Here is a 13,930-nt window from a genome sequence, read left to right as displayed (position 1 = left end):
ATCTTCTGGTTTTAATGATGTGAAATTAACTATATTTTTCTTTGCATTTTGTGCAGTTTGTGTATTTGTAAAGAAATCTTGCTTTACTCAAGAGCATAAAGAAATGTTCCTACTTTCTTCTTGAGTGTGAAGGTTTTGCTTGTGTTTTTGTTTTGTTTTTACTGATTTAAATTTATTGTGTTTACATAGATTCAAGTGTCCCACCGAATACATCCTCCCCCACTCCGTATTCCCATCAACGTCCCCCTTGCCCTCCTCCAATGCCTTCCCCCCTTCCCTCCAGGATTTGCTTTTTTGCTCTCTATAACGCTGTGTTATGTGTATATAATTTCACCAATCTCTTCCTTCTCTGATCTCATCCTCTCATTCCCTTTCCCTCTGTCTGCTTTCCCACTGGTCCCTTTGATCCTGCCTCTGCCTCTATTCTGTTCCTCAGTTCACATTGTTGATTGGATTCCTCTAATGGTGAGGTCATATGGTATTTTTCTTTCTTGCCTGGCTTATTTCACTTAACATAATAGTTTCCAGGTCCATCCATGTTGTCGCAAAAGGTAATATTTCCTTCTTTTTCATGGCCTCATAGTATTCCATTGTGTATATGTACCACAGCTTAATGGAGATTCCTCAAAAAATTAAAAATGGAACTGCCTTTTGACCTAGTCATCCTACTTTTAGGAATATATCCTAAGAACACCAAATCACTGATTCAAAAGAAGAAATGCAACCCCATGTTTATGGCAGCATTATTTACACTAGCCAATATCTGGAAATAGCCCAAGTGTCCATCAGTGGATGAGTGGATTAAAAAAGCTGTGGTACATATACACAAAGGTTTTGCTTTTAGACTTTTAAATGTTTAAACTACTGGAATTAATTTTGTGTTTATGTCAACCAAAATTTTTTTCCATTTGGATCAAAATATTGCAGCATCAATTATCAAATGTTATATACCTACATCTATATTTTTTTCTATAAGTAACTCTAAATATTGGGACCTTGAGTTCATGCTGACACTCTTAATTCCAATTCAACACTACAGGATTTATTTTGGCTTATCTCTTTTCCGTGTTTGTAACTCCTTCTTTTATGTGTGAATCCTGGCTCCCAATATGTTAAGTATATTTATCTATTTCATTGATCCATCTTGTATGTAATCAATTGCCCCATGCCTTTTTGTTCTTCTCAGTTGGGCTCAGACCTCAAATCAACAAGTGGTGACACTTGAATGGGTCTGTAGAATAGATGGTAGAAATGTCTCAGTCAATTCTCCTGCGAAAGCCTCTGTCTCCACCCCTGTGAACACCCTCTCCTCACCCCACTTGGGCTCCAAACTCATTCTGGGCTGGGCTGCTGCTTTCTCTCCAATGTCCTTTGGCTCCACCTAAAGGCTTTTGGACAGAATTATTCAAATGCAAGGTGAATTTCTTATTTAATTAAAAAATTACTGCCTGACCAGATGGTGGCACAGTGGATAGACCTTTGGCCTGGAATGCTGAGGACCCAGGTTCAAAACCCCAAGGTCTCCAGCTTGAGCACAGGCTCACCGGCTTGAGCATGGGATCATAGATATGACCCCATGGTCGCTGGCTTGAGCCCAAGGTCACTGGCGTGAGCAAGGGGTAACTGACTCAGCTAGAGCCCCCCAGTCAAGGCACATATGAGAAATAATCAATGAACAATTAAGGTGCTGCAACTATGAGTTGATGCTTCTTATCTCTCTCCCTTCCTGTCTGTCTGTCTCTCTCTCTCTGCCTCTATCACTAAAAATAAATACATAAATAAATAAAAATTACTATGAAAAATTTCAAACATAAATAGTGTGTCCATAAAGTCATGGTGCACTTTTGACTGGTCACAGGAAAGCAACAAAAGACGATAGAAATGTGAAATCTGCACCAAATAAAAGGAAAACTCTCCCAGTTTTAAACCTATTCAGTGCAGTTCGATGTGGGCTCACACACAGATTTTTTAGGGCTCCTTAGGTAGCTATCCCGTATAGCCTCTACAGACTTGTCCCTGACTGATGGCCTACCAGAACGGGATTTTCTCCACCAAACTGCCGGTTTCCTTCAACTGCTTATTCCACCAAGTAATGTTATTCCTATGTGGTGGTGCTTCATTATAAACGCGCCGATATTCATGTTGCACTTTGGTCACGGATTCGAATTTAGTGAGCCATAGAACACACTGAACTTTCCTCTGTACTGTCCACATCTCGACTGGCATGGCCGTAGGCTGCTCCACTGTATACATGGTGTTATGTCATCATCTGCACATGCACACATGCTGCCACATCATCCTACAGAAACTGGAAGAGTTTTCCTTTTATTTGGTGCAGATTTCACATTTCTATCGTCTTTTGTTGCTTTCCTGTAACCGGTCAAAAGTGCACCATGACTTTACGGACACACTGTATAAAGAAAATATTACTGTGACCCCTCCCCCCCATGCCTCTCACCCAACTTCAACAGTCATCATTGTACCATTTTTTTTGTTTCCTTTTCCAGTTCTTTCAGAGTATTTAAAGCCATTTATTTGATGAAGAACTTGGCTCTTACATCCTGTAAAATGTCCCCCGTTTTGGATTTGGTTGATTACTTCTTTTAAGTATCATATTCACCTGCATATAAGAACCTAGCAAATTTTACAGTTACTCACACCTGGGTCCCACCCTCTGACATTCTGATGTAATTGATTTTGGTTGTAGCCAAGGTATCAGGATGTTTTAAAAGCTCCCCAAAGATTCCAATGTGCTGTGGGGTTTGAAAACTGCTAACTTCACTTGTTTCTGTATGTCACCTGTACATAGGTCTGAAGAAACTTAATTAGATTTAGGTTCTTTCATGCCAGGGCATTGCCTTGTTACCTCCTGTGCCAGCTAGCTCATCAAGAGAAAAATACTTTCTAGTTTCATTTGTAACAGCCTTTGGGACCTCTCATTTTCTTAAGTTCTATCCCTTTCTTATTATTCTTTTTTTAAAGATTTTATTCATTTGAGAGAGAGAGAGAGAGAGAGAGAGAGAGAGAGAGAGAAGGAGAGAGAGAGAGAGAGAGAAGGTGGGGAGAAGCAGGAATCATCAACTCCTATATGTGCCTTGACCAGGCAAGCCCAGGGTTTCTAACTGGCAACGTTAGCATTCCAGATCGATGCTTTATCCACTGCACCACCACAGGTCAGGCCTTATTGTTCTTTGAACTAAAGAGGAATAGACTGAATAATAAAAACTCAGGAATCACTGCAGTGTTATTTCTAATAACTAAGCTATAGAAGCAACCCAGGAATTAAAATTGTACATATATACAATGGAGTATTATTTGGTCTTAAAAAGAATAATATTTTATCATTTTCAACAAGATGGATGGACCTAGTGGGTATTATGCATAATGAAATAAGACAGAGAAAGACAAATACTGTACCATATGAGTTCATTTACATGTGGAATCTAAAGAACAAAGTAAATGAACAAACAAAACAGAAACAAACTCATAGACACAGAAATTGGAATGGTAGTTGACAAAGGGCGGGAGGGTTGGGTGAAAAAGGTGAAGGGATTGAGAAATACAAATTGGTAGTTTCAAAATGGTCATGGTGATGTCAAGTACAGCATAGAGGATATAGTCACTAATATTGTGATAACTATGTATGATGCCAGGTGGATACTTGAAATATTGTGGGCACCACTTTGTAAATTATGTAACTGTCTACCAACTGTGCTGTACATCTGAAACTGGTATAAGATAATATTGAATGTGAACTGTAATTGAATAATAAAATTGAGAAAACTCAGGAAGTTGCCAGCATGATACAGTATTTTTCAACTTAAAACTTTTATCAAACTTGCAACTCCATGGGCTGGAAAGGAGACTTAACTGGTATCTCAGTCAAGCAAAACAATGGCAATCCTTCTGGCTTAAAATCTAGTCCCATCTGGTTCAAAGGAATCTCAGATGTTTCTTCCATTTTAGGGTAGGCTTAGTTTATTATAGGCGAGGTATTGTTCTAAGCGCTTTACATTTAAAAACTCCCATAATGCTTACAATATCCTTATCTACTATTCCTGTTCCCATGTACTATATAGATTGGGAAAGTCAGGCAGAAAGAGGTTACATAAGATACCAAGGTCACCCGCTAAAATGTGGTAAACCAGATTTATGAACCCAGGTAACACGATTTGAGTCTTTGTATCTAACCACTATGCTAGACTGTGAATGAGATTTTTTGGGGAAAAAAACAACAGAAGAAAGCAAGCAGAAATAGGTCCTTGAAGCCAGGGAGTAGAGAGTTTCTAGAAACGGAGTCTTGTAAGCCTGTTGCCTGTGAGGAACCATGGAAAATAAAAAGTGGTAAGTGTGTGTGCGTATTGGGAGTCTACAATTACTTTTGCAGGAGCAGTCCCAATGGCTTTGTTGGCAGTGTGCTACCTATAGTGTGTTAAGGATAAGTGGAAAGTGAGAACTAGAGTTAAAAATAAAAGTGCTTTCTTTCAAGTAGTTTGGCCTTGAAGGGGAGGAAAAGAAGGGCCAGTGGCAGGACAAGGCCTGGGGGCTGCCACTACTCCAAGCAAGTGCCTGGTGATACTTCTCAAGGAAAAGAAGGTCCTCCTGCCCAGACCCCCAAGAGCTCCAAGAAAGCTCTTGTTTTCTTCTGAGTTTATGTCAATTTTTTTTTATAAGAGAAAGTTTATTTAGAAAGTCACAGAGGTAGAATAAGTCAGTCGTAGAAGAAATGGGCTCAGGAAACAACTTCCAGAGGCGAAAGAAGGGCCCTTGGAACTTGGGGGAAAGAGGGAGGCAAGAAAAGTACGCCTGGGGGGAGAGGGTGGGGAAAAGCACTGGAGCGCCTTGGAGGAAGCTGCCTGGGAAAGGGGCGACGAAGGGAGCGGCAGAGGGAGGAGAGAGGGAGAGAGCCAGAGAGCAGCTGCCTGAGTTTGTGCCCTTTATGCCAGCTCTTTAGGATCCTGACAGAGGATTTCTCCCGATACAGAGCCTGTCATTCTTTCTCTTCCCCTTCTGACTCTCCTGAGTGGCGGATTAAGGGGTTAAGTCGAGGACAGTCACCGAGAGGCGCTTCCTAGAGAGCCGGTGACGGCGATTCCCCCGAGGTCCCGGGTACACTGCCCCGGCCGCAGTGTTGCTCCGTCCACAGCAGCGCCGGCTTAGGATCCCGGGAGGGCGCAGAGGACGACGCAGCACAGGCGCCGGAGGAAAACCTGCGCAGCTGCGCCCCGGGGTGTCCCTGCCGTAGACGGGCTGACAGCCGCCCCCACCCCCAGGAACCTTCTGCTGAAGCAGCTCCAGCGGCCGGGAGGCCCCAGTGCGGCCCGGGCCCAGGATGGCGAGAGAATCGGGGGAGAGCGCAGCCGAGGACCGGGCCGGGATCCTGGCGGTGAAGGTGGAGGACGAGGAGGTCCCGGCCCCCGAGCGCTCGCGCCAGCGCTTCCGCGGCTTCCGCTACCCCGAGGCCGGGGGCCCCCGCCGGGCGTTCCGCCGGCTGCGCGAGCTCTGCCGCCTGTGGCTGCGGCCCGAGGCGCTCAGCAAGGAGCAGATGCTGGAGCTGCTGGTGCTGGAGCAGTTCCTGAGCATCCTGCCCGCCGAGCTGCAGGCCCGGGTGCGGGAGCAGCAGCCGCAGAGCGGGGAGGAGGCCGTGGTGCTGCTGGAGGATTTGCAGAGGCAGCAGGAGGAGCGCGTGCCGCTGGTGGAGAGCAGGGTCAGTGTCTGAGAGCCGGGTCTGTCTCCTCCTGAAACCTCACGAACCTAGCGTGGGGCATTCCTTTCCGGGCCAGAGTTCCCAGTCTCTGTGTGCCGGGAACATCCCTGGCAGTAAGGTGCAGTCTGTGGACCCTTCTCGTAATATTTTTAAATATATTATATAAAGGATTACAAGAGTAGCCACAATGATGCCGAATTGCGGTTAGCAGGGCATGAAACAAAATTGTGACAGAGTTATAGATGCACTCTTCTAAATTAATGCACTAAATAATAAAATCTAGGGACTAGGCCTACTAAGTAAGTGGTCATTTCAAAGGGTTACAAGCTTCAGTGACTTTGACAATATTTGCTTGGTTGTAACCTGTTGTAAAAACACTGCAGTTTCTATTGCAGACAAATTCCAAGATATGCTGATGACACTTGGCTTTGTTGCTTCCATTCATAATGGAAGAAAACGCTAAATATCTCTTGGAGGCTAGTAAAAGTAAGAAAAATATTTTGTTTTCTATTTACACTGATGGAATATTTGGGAGGGCATGTCCTCTAGTGCAGTAACAGTAAAAATTCGTTTCAAGTCACTGGTGTTCAGGCTCTTCATCCTTGATAGATGTGGGGAATTCTGAGCAGCACTTGAGAGAGTAACTTGGAAACTGACTGAACTATTAATGCCTGGAGGGAAGGCTGCATTCCATGGGGACATACCACGGGCAGGGGCCTGCATAGGGGATTCCACGCACTGTGACCTTATCTACTGGTCCCCCAAGCCGTACAGGCTGGAAATCATTAGTCTCATTTTTCAGATAAGAAAAGATATTAGTATTCTCTGAGAATTTAGCTCCAATTCCCAAGGAGTTTTCATAAAAGCACAAATGTATATAATGAGGAAGCACAGAGTAATGGTTAAGAGCATGAGTTCTAGAATCGTTCTGCCTGAGCTCCACTCCCGCACTGACACTTATTAGCTGAGTGACCTTGGGCAAGTTACATAATCTCTGTGCCTCAGTTTCCTCACATAAAAATGAAGATAATAATAGTACTATATCATAGGGTTGTGGTCTCCATTAAGTGAATTAATATTTGTAAAGCTCATAGAAATAGTACCTGGAAAAAAGAGAAAGTAATAGCACATAGCATGATAGAAGTGTTTGATTAATAAATAGATGAATGACTTTTAGGTCCCAGGTGGTGACCAGGGGCAACTGCTCTGTTGCAAGATGGCAGTGTTGACACCAGCTCAGAGGTCACGAAGTACGCAGTTCCAGCCAATGAGGGCTCTGCTCAAGCATGAACCTGTGAGATCCCAGTCCTTACCAGACAGAGGTGAGGATTATTTGCTGGGCACTATGAGTTCTACCGACTTCATCCACTTTCACTTAAGGTCACTTACAAAAGATCTGTTGACTGTGCTTTTCAAGCCCATCACAGATCTACTTTAATTTGAGACTGAGACTAAAAGGGACAAATTTAAGCAATAGTGGAAGGTTCTGGCTGAATAGCTCAGTTGGTTAGAATATTGTCCTGAAGCACAGAAGTTGCCAGCTTGATCCCCAGTCGGGGTACATACAGGAACAGATTGATGTTCCTGTCTCGCTTTTCCCTTTCTTTCTCTCTAAATATCAATGAGAAAAACATTAAAACAAACCATAGCGGAAAGCTTTCTTAACCAATTCTGGACATAGTAAATAAGACTATATTAAAATTTGTGTTTGGGGCCTTGGCCAGGTTGGCTCAGTGGATAGAGTGTCAGCCTGGGGTATGGATGTCCTGGGTTTGATTCTCAATCAGACCACACAAGAGAAGCGACTATCTGCTTCTATCCCCCTCCTGCAGCCAGTGGCTCGATTGGTTCAAGCACTGGCCCCAGGTGCTGAGGATGGCTGGGTTGGTCTGAGCACATTGGCCTCAGGCACTGAGGATAGCTTGGTTGATTTGAGCATCAGCCCCAGACCTGGGTGGTTAGGTGTATACTCGCCAGGGCACATGTGGGAGTCTGTTTCACTATCTTCCCTCCTTTCACTTAATAATAAAAACTTTTTTTTAAAAAAAGAAAGATTTGACTACTTAACAACACAATCACCTCCATTCATGTAACATCTGTGTATGGAGGCCTCTGTGTGGTAGCCAGTGTAGAAGGCACCAGAGACAGAGTTAGGTTTCTCACAGCAATGTAGCTGACATTCCAATTAGGAAGACAGCACATAAACATAAATTAATGATACAATTTTAGATATTGGTAATTGCTATGAAGAAAATAAGGCTGGATCTGTAAAGCCAGCCAGAATATCCCACATCATAGAACTGCTGCAAATACAAGAGTATAAATTTTCCAAACCCTTAGTCTGTAACTGGAACAGGGTGAAAAATCCCTCAGTAGGAAATTGCTGTATGTTCCCCATGTGCTGGGAACAGTGAGGCAGGTTCCCAACACATAAAACTAGAACATGCCTGTCAATGTCCAGTCTCCAATTCTCAACAGAAATTCTAGCCTAAACTAACATGTTTTGTGCCCCTTGCAAAGTTCATCCCTTTTAGAGAACCTGAATTTCCCCTTTACTTCTCTCAAAATGGAGCATGTTCTATATAAGCAGAATCTCATGTCATCCTTTCTGGGAGAAGCCTTATCTGACTCACCTTAGTTTTTTCAGAAACTAAAGCAGAAAGCACCGTAAGAGCTACTAAAGTGATGTTATAATAACAAATATCCTCTTATCCCCTCAGCAAAAAACAAGACTGAAGGATCTTAAAATGGAAGGCTTTGTTTTGTTCCTACGCTGCTTTCATTGCACCATTCCTACCAAAGATCCATCAATTTTGTGTATCTGCAGAGCACACCTAACTCTCGGGGCCCTGGGGCTGGAGCTGGGAGGGATCAGGGGTTTGGGAAAGGAGCACACTGTGTAAACTCCTTGGCAGGAATGTCCTAACCCAGTATTTGAACTTGAACTCCACAGGCTGGGAGGCTGAGTGTGAGGGTAGATCTCATGCAGAGCTCTCCTTCTCAGCTGTGCAGGTTCCTGGGCTTGCCCTGGGAGGGGCCCACACAGAAGATGCAGTGGGGGCTGCCAGGCTCACCCCAGAGTCCCAGGTGAGCTGGAGCCCCTCCCTCCCCAGCACCAGCACCTTGTCCCTGCTCTTGAGCTCCTGGTGAGACCCCTTCCCCTCCAGGTCCGACAGCCCCGCCCTGGTCCACACGGGGTTTGTTTTCTCATCTATCCAAGCTGGCTAACCATTGTCTGCTTTTATTTGGGTGCCCACTTAAGATGATGTTCCTGGTTTACTCCCAGCTTGGGGGGTGGGCTGTCTGTGCTTCCCCTATCTTCCTAACCCATCTGTCTGGTCAGCTCCTTCCTCAGTGAGATTTTTTATTTGTTCAATGAGAGCAATTCAGTCAATGCAAACTGAGGATCTTGTTATCCTGGTGATTGGTGATTTAGTTTTTTCTCTCCAGTGTCATTAACTATGCTGTTAGTGAGACATATAAAGACATGACCTCTGCTCTCTAGGAACTTGAATTTGAAGGGACAGAGAAGGCATATCCTCTTGTATAAAGTTTACTGTTACACTGGGGACAATCTTTACTTAAACTGGGTTTTCTCTTCTTACCCAGTCTTTCCTTTCCTACTTCACCTCAGACGTAGATTTCATTGTATTTGAAAAGGTATTAATGTGAGCCCCCAGCCCTGTAACTTTTGAAAGGTTTGGATACGGTGTCACTGCTTTCAGGGCACTTGCCCTCGTTTCCCGAACCTTTTCACCCTCTGGACTGTTTAGGATTAAGTGAAAGTACTTTTCCTAATGTGTGTAGTATTTCCTCCCTTCCGTCGTTCTTTTGTTCACAAACAGGTGATGAGAGCGAGGGTGAAGTCGGTGAAAGCATGCCTGTCTGCTCTTTTTCATGGGCCCCTCTAGGGGGTGTGCATTCTCTGCATGTGCCCAGCTCTGACACGGATCTTGGGCAGGGAGGTAGGTGTGATTGCCTATTGTTGCAGGGGTTGCTGAAAATGGAAGAAGTGGCTCTGACCATCTCCTCTGGATGGACAGAGCTGGAGTCACCTGTGGTGAACGTGTGCGGAGGTGAGAGACAGGACGGCTGTGGTGCTCTGACCTCCCCAGGTAAGATGGATGGGCATCAACCGCTCATAAGGTTTTCTGGCTTCCTCCGTGTATTAGAACCTGCTGGGCTGTTAGAAGCCACGGAGCCCTACCCATTATGTTTGGATTCAGATCATGTGCTCTGAACCCTGTGACTGATTGGTTCCTGAACCCTTCTTGCCTAGCGTTCTAGTTAGGTTACGTGGAACGAGACAGGACAGGTATGGCTCAGAGCAGATGCTCTGTCAGTGTGGATTCCCTCCCTGTAGCTAGCCCTGACGGGGAGGAGAGCTTTAAGGGGTGGGGTCTCCTCATGAAACGGATTATGGGACCAGTGTATGACAGCTAGAAGTGACTTAGACACTGATGATGACAAGGCCAGACTGCAGAGATGAGGGTGCAGGGGCTTACAGACGCCCTGGCTTGTCTGTGTCCACATAGCTCATCGGTGGTACAGTGGGGCTTCAACTCAGATACCCCAGCACCGAAGCCAGTCCTGTGCATGGACCCTGCCTCTGCCCAGGATGAGCGCAGAGGTAATGCTGCTTTTCTGAGCTCCGTGTATCTCTGATTCCTACAGAATGCTCAGAAGTCCTTTCACCTGCTTTGCTTTACGATCGCCTTCTGCTCAGCACTTTGTTATCCATTCCTAGGTGCATAGCCCTGCCTGACGACCCCTAGAACCTAGAGCCTCTGCACACCCCCCCATGCAATCCTCACCCCTTCCCCCCATTCTCAGTGGTACCCTTCTCCTGAAGGACCCTTCCCGTCCCCAGGTCTCCTCTCTCCCAGCACTCTCATTCTCCCTGTCCTTCCATCCTGATTCCTGTACGCAGACATTCTCCCATGGCACAGACAGACCTCCGTCGTTCTCGCCTCCCTGGGGCTCAGCAGAGAGAGAGCTTTCCTCCCTGGCAGGTTGTGACTGACAGTCGCTGGCCCTTTGTTATTTCAGGTGGTGAAATACAGACAACGATCAGAGACTTGCCTCTAGCTGAGGCGCATTGGGAACAGGAGCCTGGGCAGATATCATGCCACCTGGGTGAAGCCATTACCCAGATACCTGCATATGCAGGGACCAGTGAACAGCAGGGCGGGTCACAAAGAGAGCAGATAAATGCCACTGGAAAGAGGCGACATGTGTGTCATGAGTGTGGAAAGAGCTTTGCTCAGAGTTCAGGCCTGACTAAGCACAGGAGAATCCATACTGGGGAGAAGCCATATGAGTGTGAAGACTGCGGCAAGTCCTTCATCGGGAGCTCAGCCCTGGTCATTCACCAGCGAGTCCACACTGGTGAGAAACCCTATGCCTGCGAAGACTGTGGTAAGGTCTTCAGTCACAGCTCCAACCTTATCAAGCACCAGAGAACACACACCGGGGAAAAGCCCTACGAGTGTGAGGACTGTGGGAAGACCTTTAGCCAGAGCTGCAGCCTCCTTGAGCATCACAGAATCCACACAGGGGAGAAGCCATACCAGTGCAGCGTGTGCAGTAAAGCCTTTAGACGGAATTCGCATCTCCTGAGACATCAGAAGGTGCATAGTGACAGAAAGGCTCAGGACCCCGAGCGTGGAGAGACCTGGGAGCGTCTGCAGGAAGAGGTTGAGGCCCCCGTGTCTCACAAATGTAACAGATGCGAGAGAAGTTTCAGTAGGTACAGAAGCCTTTTTGAACATCAAAAAATCCACACCGGTGAGAAACCCCATGAGTGTGAGGCATGTGGAAAAGGCTTCACCCGAACTTCATACCTTGTTCAACATCAGAGAAGCCACGTTGTGAAAAAAGTTCTGTCCCGGTGACCCATGTCCTAGGGACCAAAGTTAGTGCTCCTTTCTCGTTGAACTGAAGTTGCCCTTGAGCCCTCCCTGACCTCAGCAATAGGGGGCTAGGGCCTTATTTACCACACGTCATCAGGTGTGTTCGAAAACAGAGCCTGGCTGAGATGAATCATCTTCCACATTCTAGTGACGGGAAAAAGCTTGTCTGAAAGGAGGCTCTGGATTGTTGTCTGCAAAAGGTAGGACCTGGGATGGTTTGATCTCGCCTATTGGACTTCAGGGATTTTGAGTGGCTCATGCCTCTCAGCCACCACTCTAGGACATTCCTGGGTTGGTGACTGTGATTGTGGGGGCTGATACTCTGACTACCCATTCTGCCCATATTGAGTCTTTCACTAATGTGTTGGGTCAATAATACCTCATGCTCCCATGGTGCCTTGCACATAGGTACATGTGAAATGATCTTCATCTTTTTGGAAATCTGATGTGTAGAATTCTAAAAAATTTTAAACTAAGACTATCTGTGTTTGTGTTTAATTCTCTGAGGTTCTAAATTTAGAGATCAATCCTGTGTATTGCCAAGTCCATAGGCTTGTCAGAGTTGGGGTGGAGGAACCCATAATTCTTCACCAGTGTATTCTTCACTTCCAGTATGAATGCCTTAAACAGCTTCTTTGTCATTAAAACACTGTGAGAGCACTCCATCCACACAACTCCATTCTGTAGTCAATATCAATTACATTAGTTCACATTAATTTTGCTACACTTTGGTGGGAACTGTTCACATTCAGGTAAATAAAAATCACTTTATCAAGTCAGAACAAGATGACTATGAATTTGACATAAATTCAATGATGCTCAACAGCTTGTTTCTCAGCTTTTATGTATCTTGGGCATAACCAAGTGTCAAGACATAATCTGCATCCCTCCCTCCCAATTTAGAGCCAACAGTGCATCGAGGCCTATGCCAAGCTGATTCTAAACTTCCTCTAGATCAGAGGATTCACACTGAATATTTACAACCAGTATTATTCTCATTTTTAAAACCGTCCTATGATTGGGGATAGGAAGATGGGATTGGAGGCAGCCAATGAGGACAGAACCTGAGTGTGGGCAGCAGAGGAGCACTTTGGGAATCCTGATTATCTGACCAAAAAGATTACACAACATCCAAAGAATCAAGATGTGAAGTCAACATTACGCTGTGAGTTACTCACAGTAAGAAACCAGTGATCCAAATCACCTTCTGTGAGTTCTTCAAAGGCTGATATCTTCTTCCTAGGTGCCTGAGGGCCTATCACCTGCTGCCGGCTGTACCAGGCTGTGCCAAGAATGGATTCAGCTTCTGATGAAACCCTGACCATATTCTGTCCAGTTACCTTCCTGGATTCCTGCTCTGAAGGAGCACAGGCTGACCAGGGACTGTGCAAACCAAATCTCTCTCCCTCCACCAGTCCTACAAAATCTTTGCTTCACTGTCCCTCACTGCAGTCCAACCTTTAGCTCTCACAATGCTACAGACTTTCTCCAATTAATAATTCCTAGTCTTTTAAAGTTACCTTTTAAATTAACTTTATTTTTGTTACCTCCACAAATTTGTTCTTTCCTTTTCTCACCTTATTTTTAATTATCCTAAATATTTGCTAATGGCCTTGATTTTAAGCACTGTTCATTTTTCTTTAGTGTTTATTATATTATGTGCAGGGATATATGTGAAAGCCTTTTACAAACCAGAAAGGATTAAACACATATAATTGAGATTAACAAAGAATCAGTGTGCCCTTTTCTGCTCCTTCTGAGCACAAAACACTTCTCTGTAGAGAAGGGGAATATTGTAGACAAAACATTTTATTTATTGACTTTAGAGAGAGAGGAAAGGAGAGAAACACCAATTTGTTGTTCCACTTATTTATGCATTCACTAATTGATTCTTAATATGTGCTCTGACCAGGGATCAAACTTGCAACCTTGGAGTATCTGGATGATGCTCTAAACAACTGAGCTACACAGCCAGGGCTGTAGAAAAATACTTTCGAGTACTAGCTTTCCAATGAACACTACACACACACACACACACACACACACACCCACACCCACACACACACAGCCTAGGCTTTTAGTAAGATGAAGTTGCTAAGACTTGCAGGTGAGGCAGTTCCAGGATCAAGGACTTGAGTTGTAAACAAGCCTGCGGAAGTTCAGAGGGATAGGTCACTTCCAGGTGAACTGTTATTATTCCATGGACAGTGTGGTGACATGTTAGCCGAAAAGACTAAAGAAGTTTGCCAAATTTTGTAAATGAGGTGCATTTGAAGAGGTAGATACAGTGTAAAGGCCTTCAATGCCAGAG

The 13,930-nt window shown here is 45.0% G+C and overlaps 1 protein-coding gene across 2 annotated transcripts; it reads left to right on the top strand.

Annotated features, from left to right (window-relative positions):
- The first annotated feature begins 5,229 nt into the window (after positions 1-5,229).
- ZKSCAN4 (zinc finger with KRAB and SCAN domains 4) lies at positions 5,230-11,763 on the top strand. Of its 2 annotated transcripts, none has more exons than XM_066353532.1 (5): positions 5,230-5,707; positions 6,885-7,029; positions 8,712-8,794; positions 9,699-9,822; positions 10,757-11,763. In XM_066353532.1, the coding sequence occupies exons 1-5, from the start codon at positions 5,333-5,335 to the stop codon at positions 11,599-11,601; spliced, it is 1,572 nt and encodes a 523-aa protein (XP_066209629.1). In that variant the 5' UTR covers positions 5,230-5,332; the 3' UTR covers positions 11,602-11,763. The 2 variants fall into 2 exon arrangements, with proteins under 2 accessions (XP_066209629.1, XP_066209628.1); XM_066353531.1 differs by having other exon boundaries at positions 8,661-8,794; positions 9,699-9,783.
- Positions 11,764-13,930: the final 2,167 nt, after the last annotated feature.

Source organism: Saccopteryx leptura, chromosome 11 (assembly GCF_036850995.1).
Source record: "Saccopteryx leptura isolate mSacLep1 chromosome 11, mSacLep1_pri_phased_curated, whole genome shotgun sequence".
Taxonomy (NCBI): domain Eukaryota; kingdom Metazoa; phylum Chordata; class Mammalia; order Chiroptera; family Emballonuridae; genus Saccopteryx; species Saccopteryx leptura.
The sequence above is the reverse complement of the archived record's forward strand: the minus strand, read 5'-3'. Positions and strand labels throughout refer to the sequence as shown.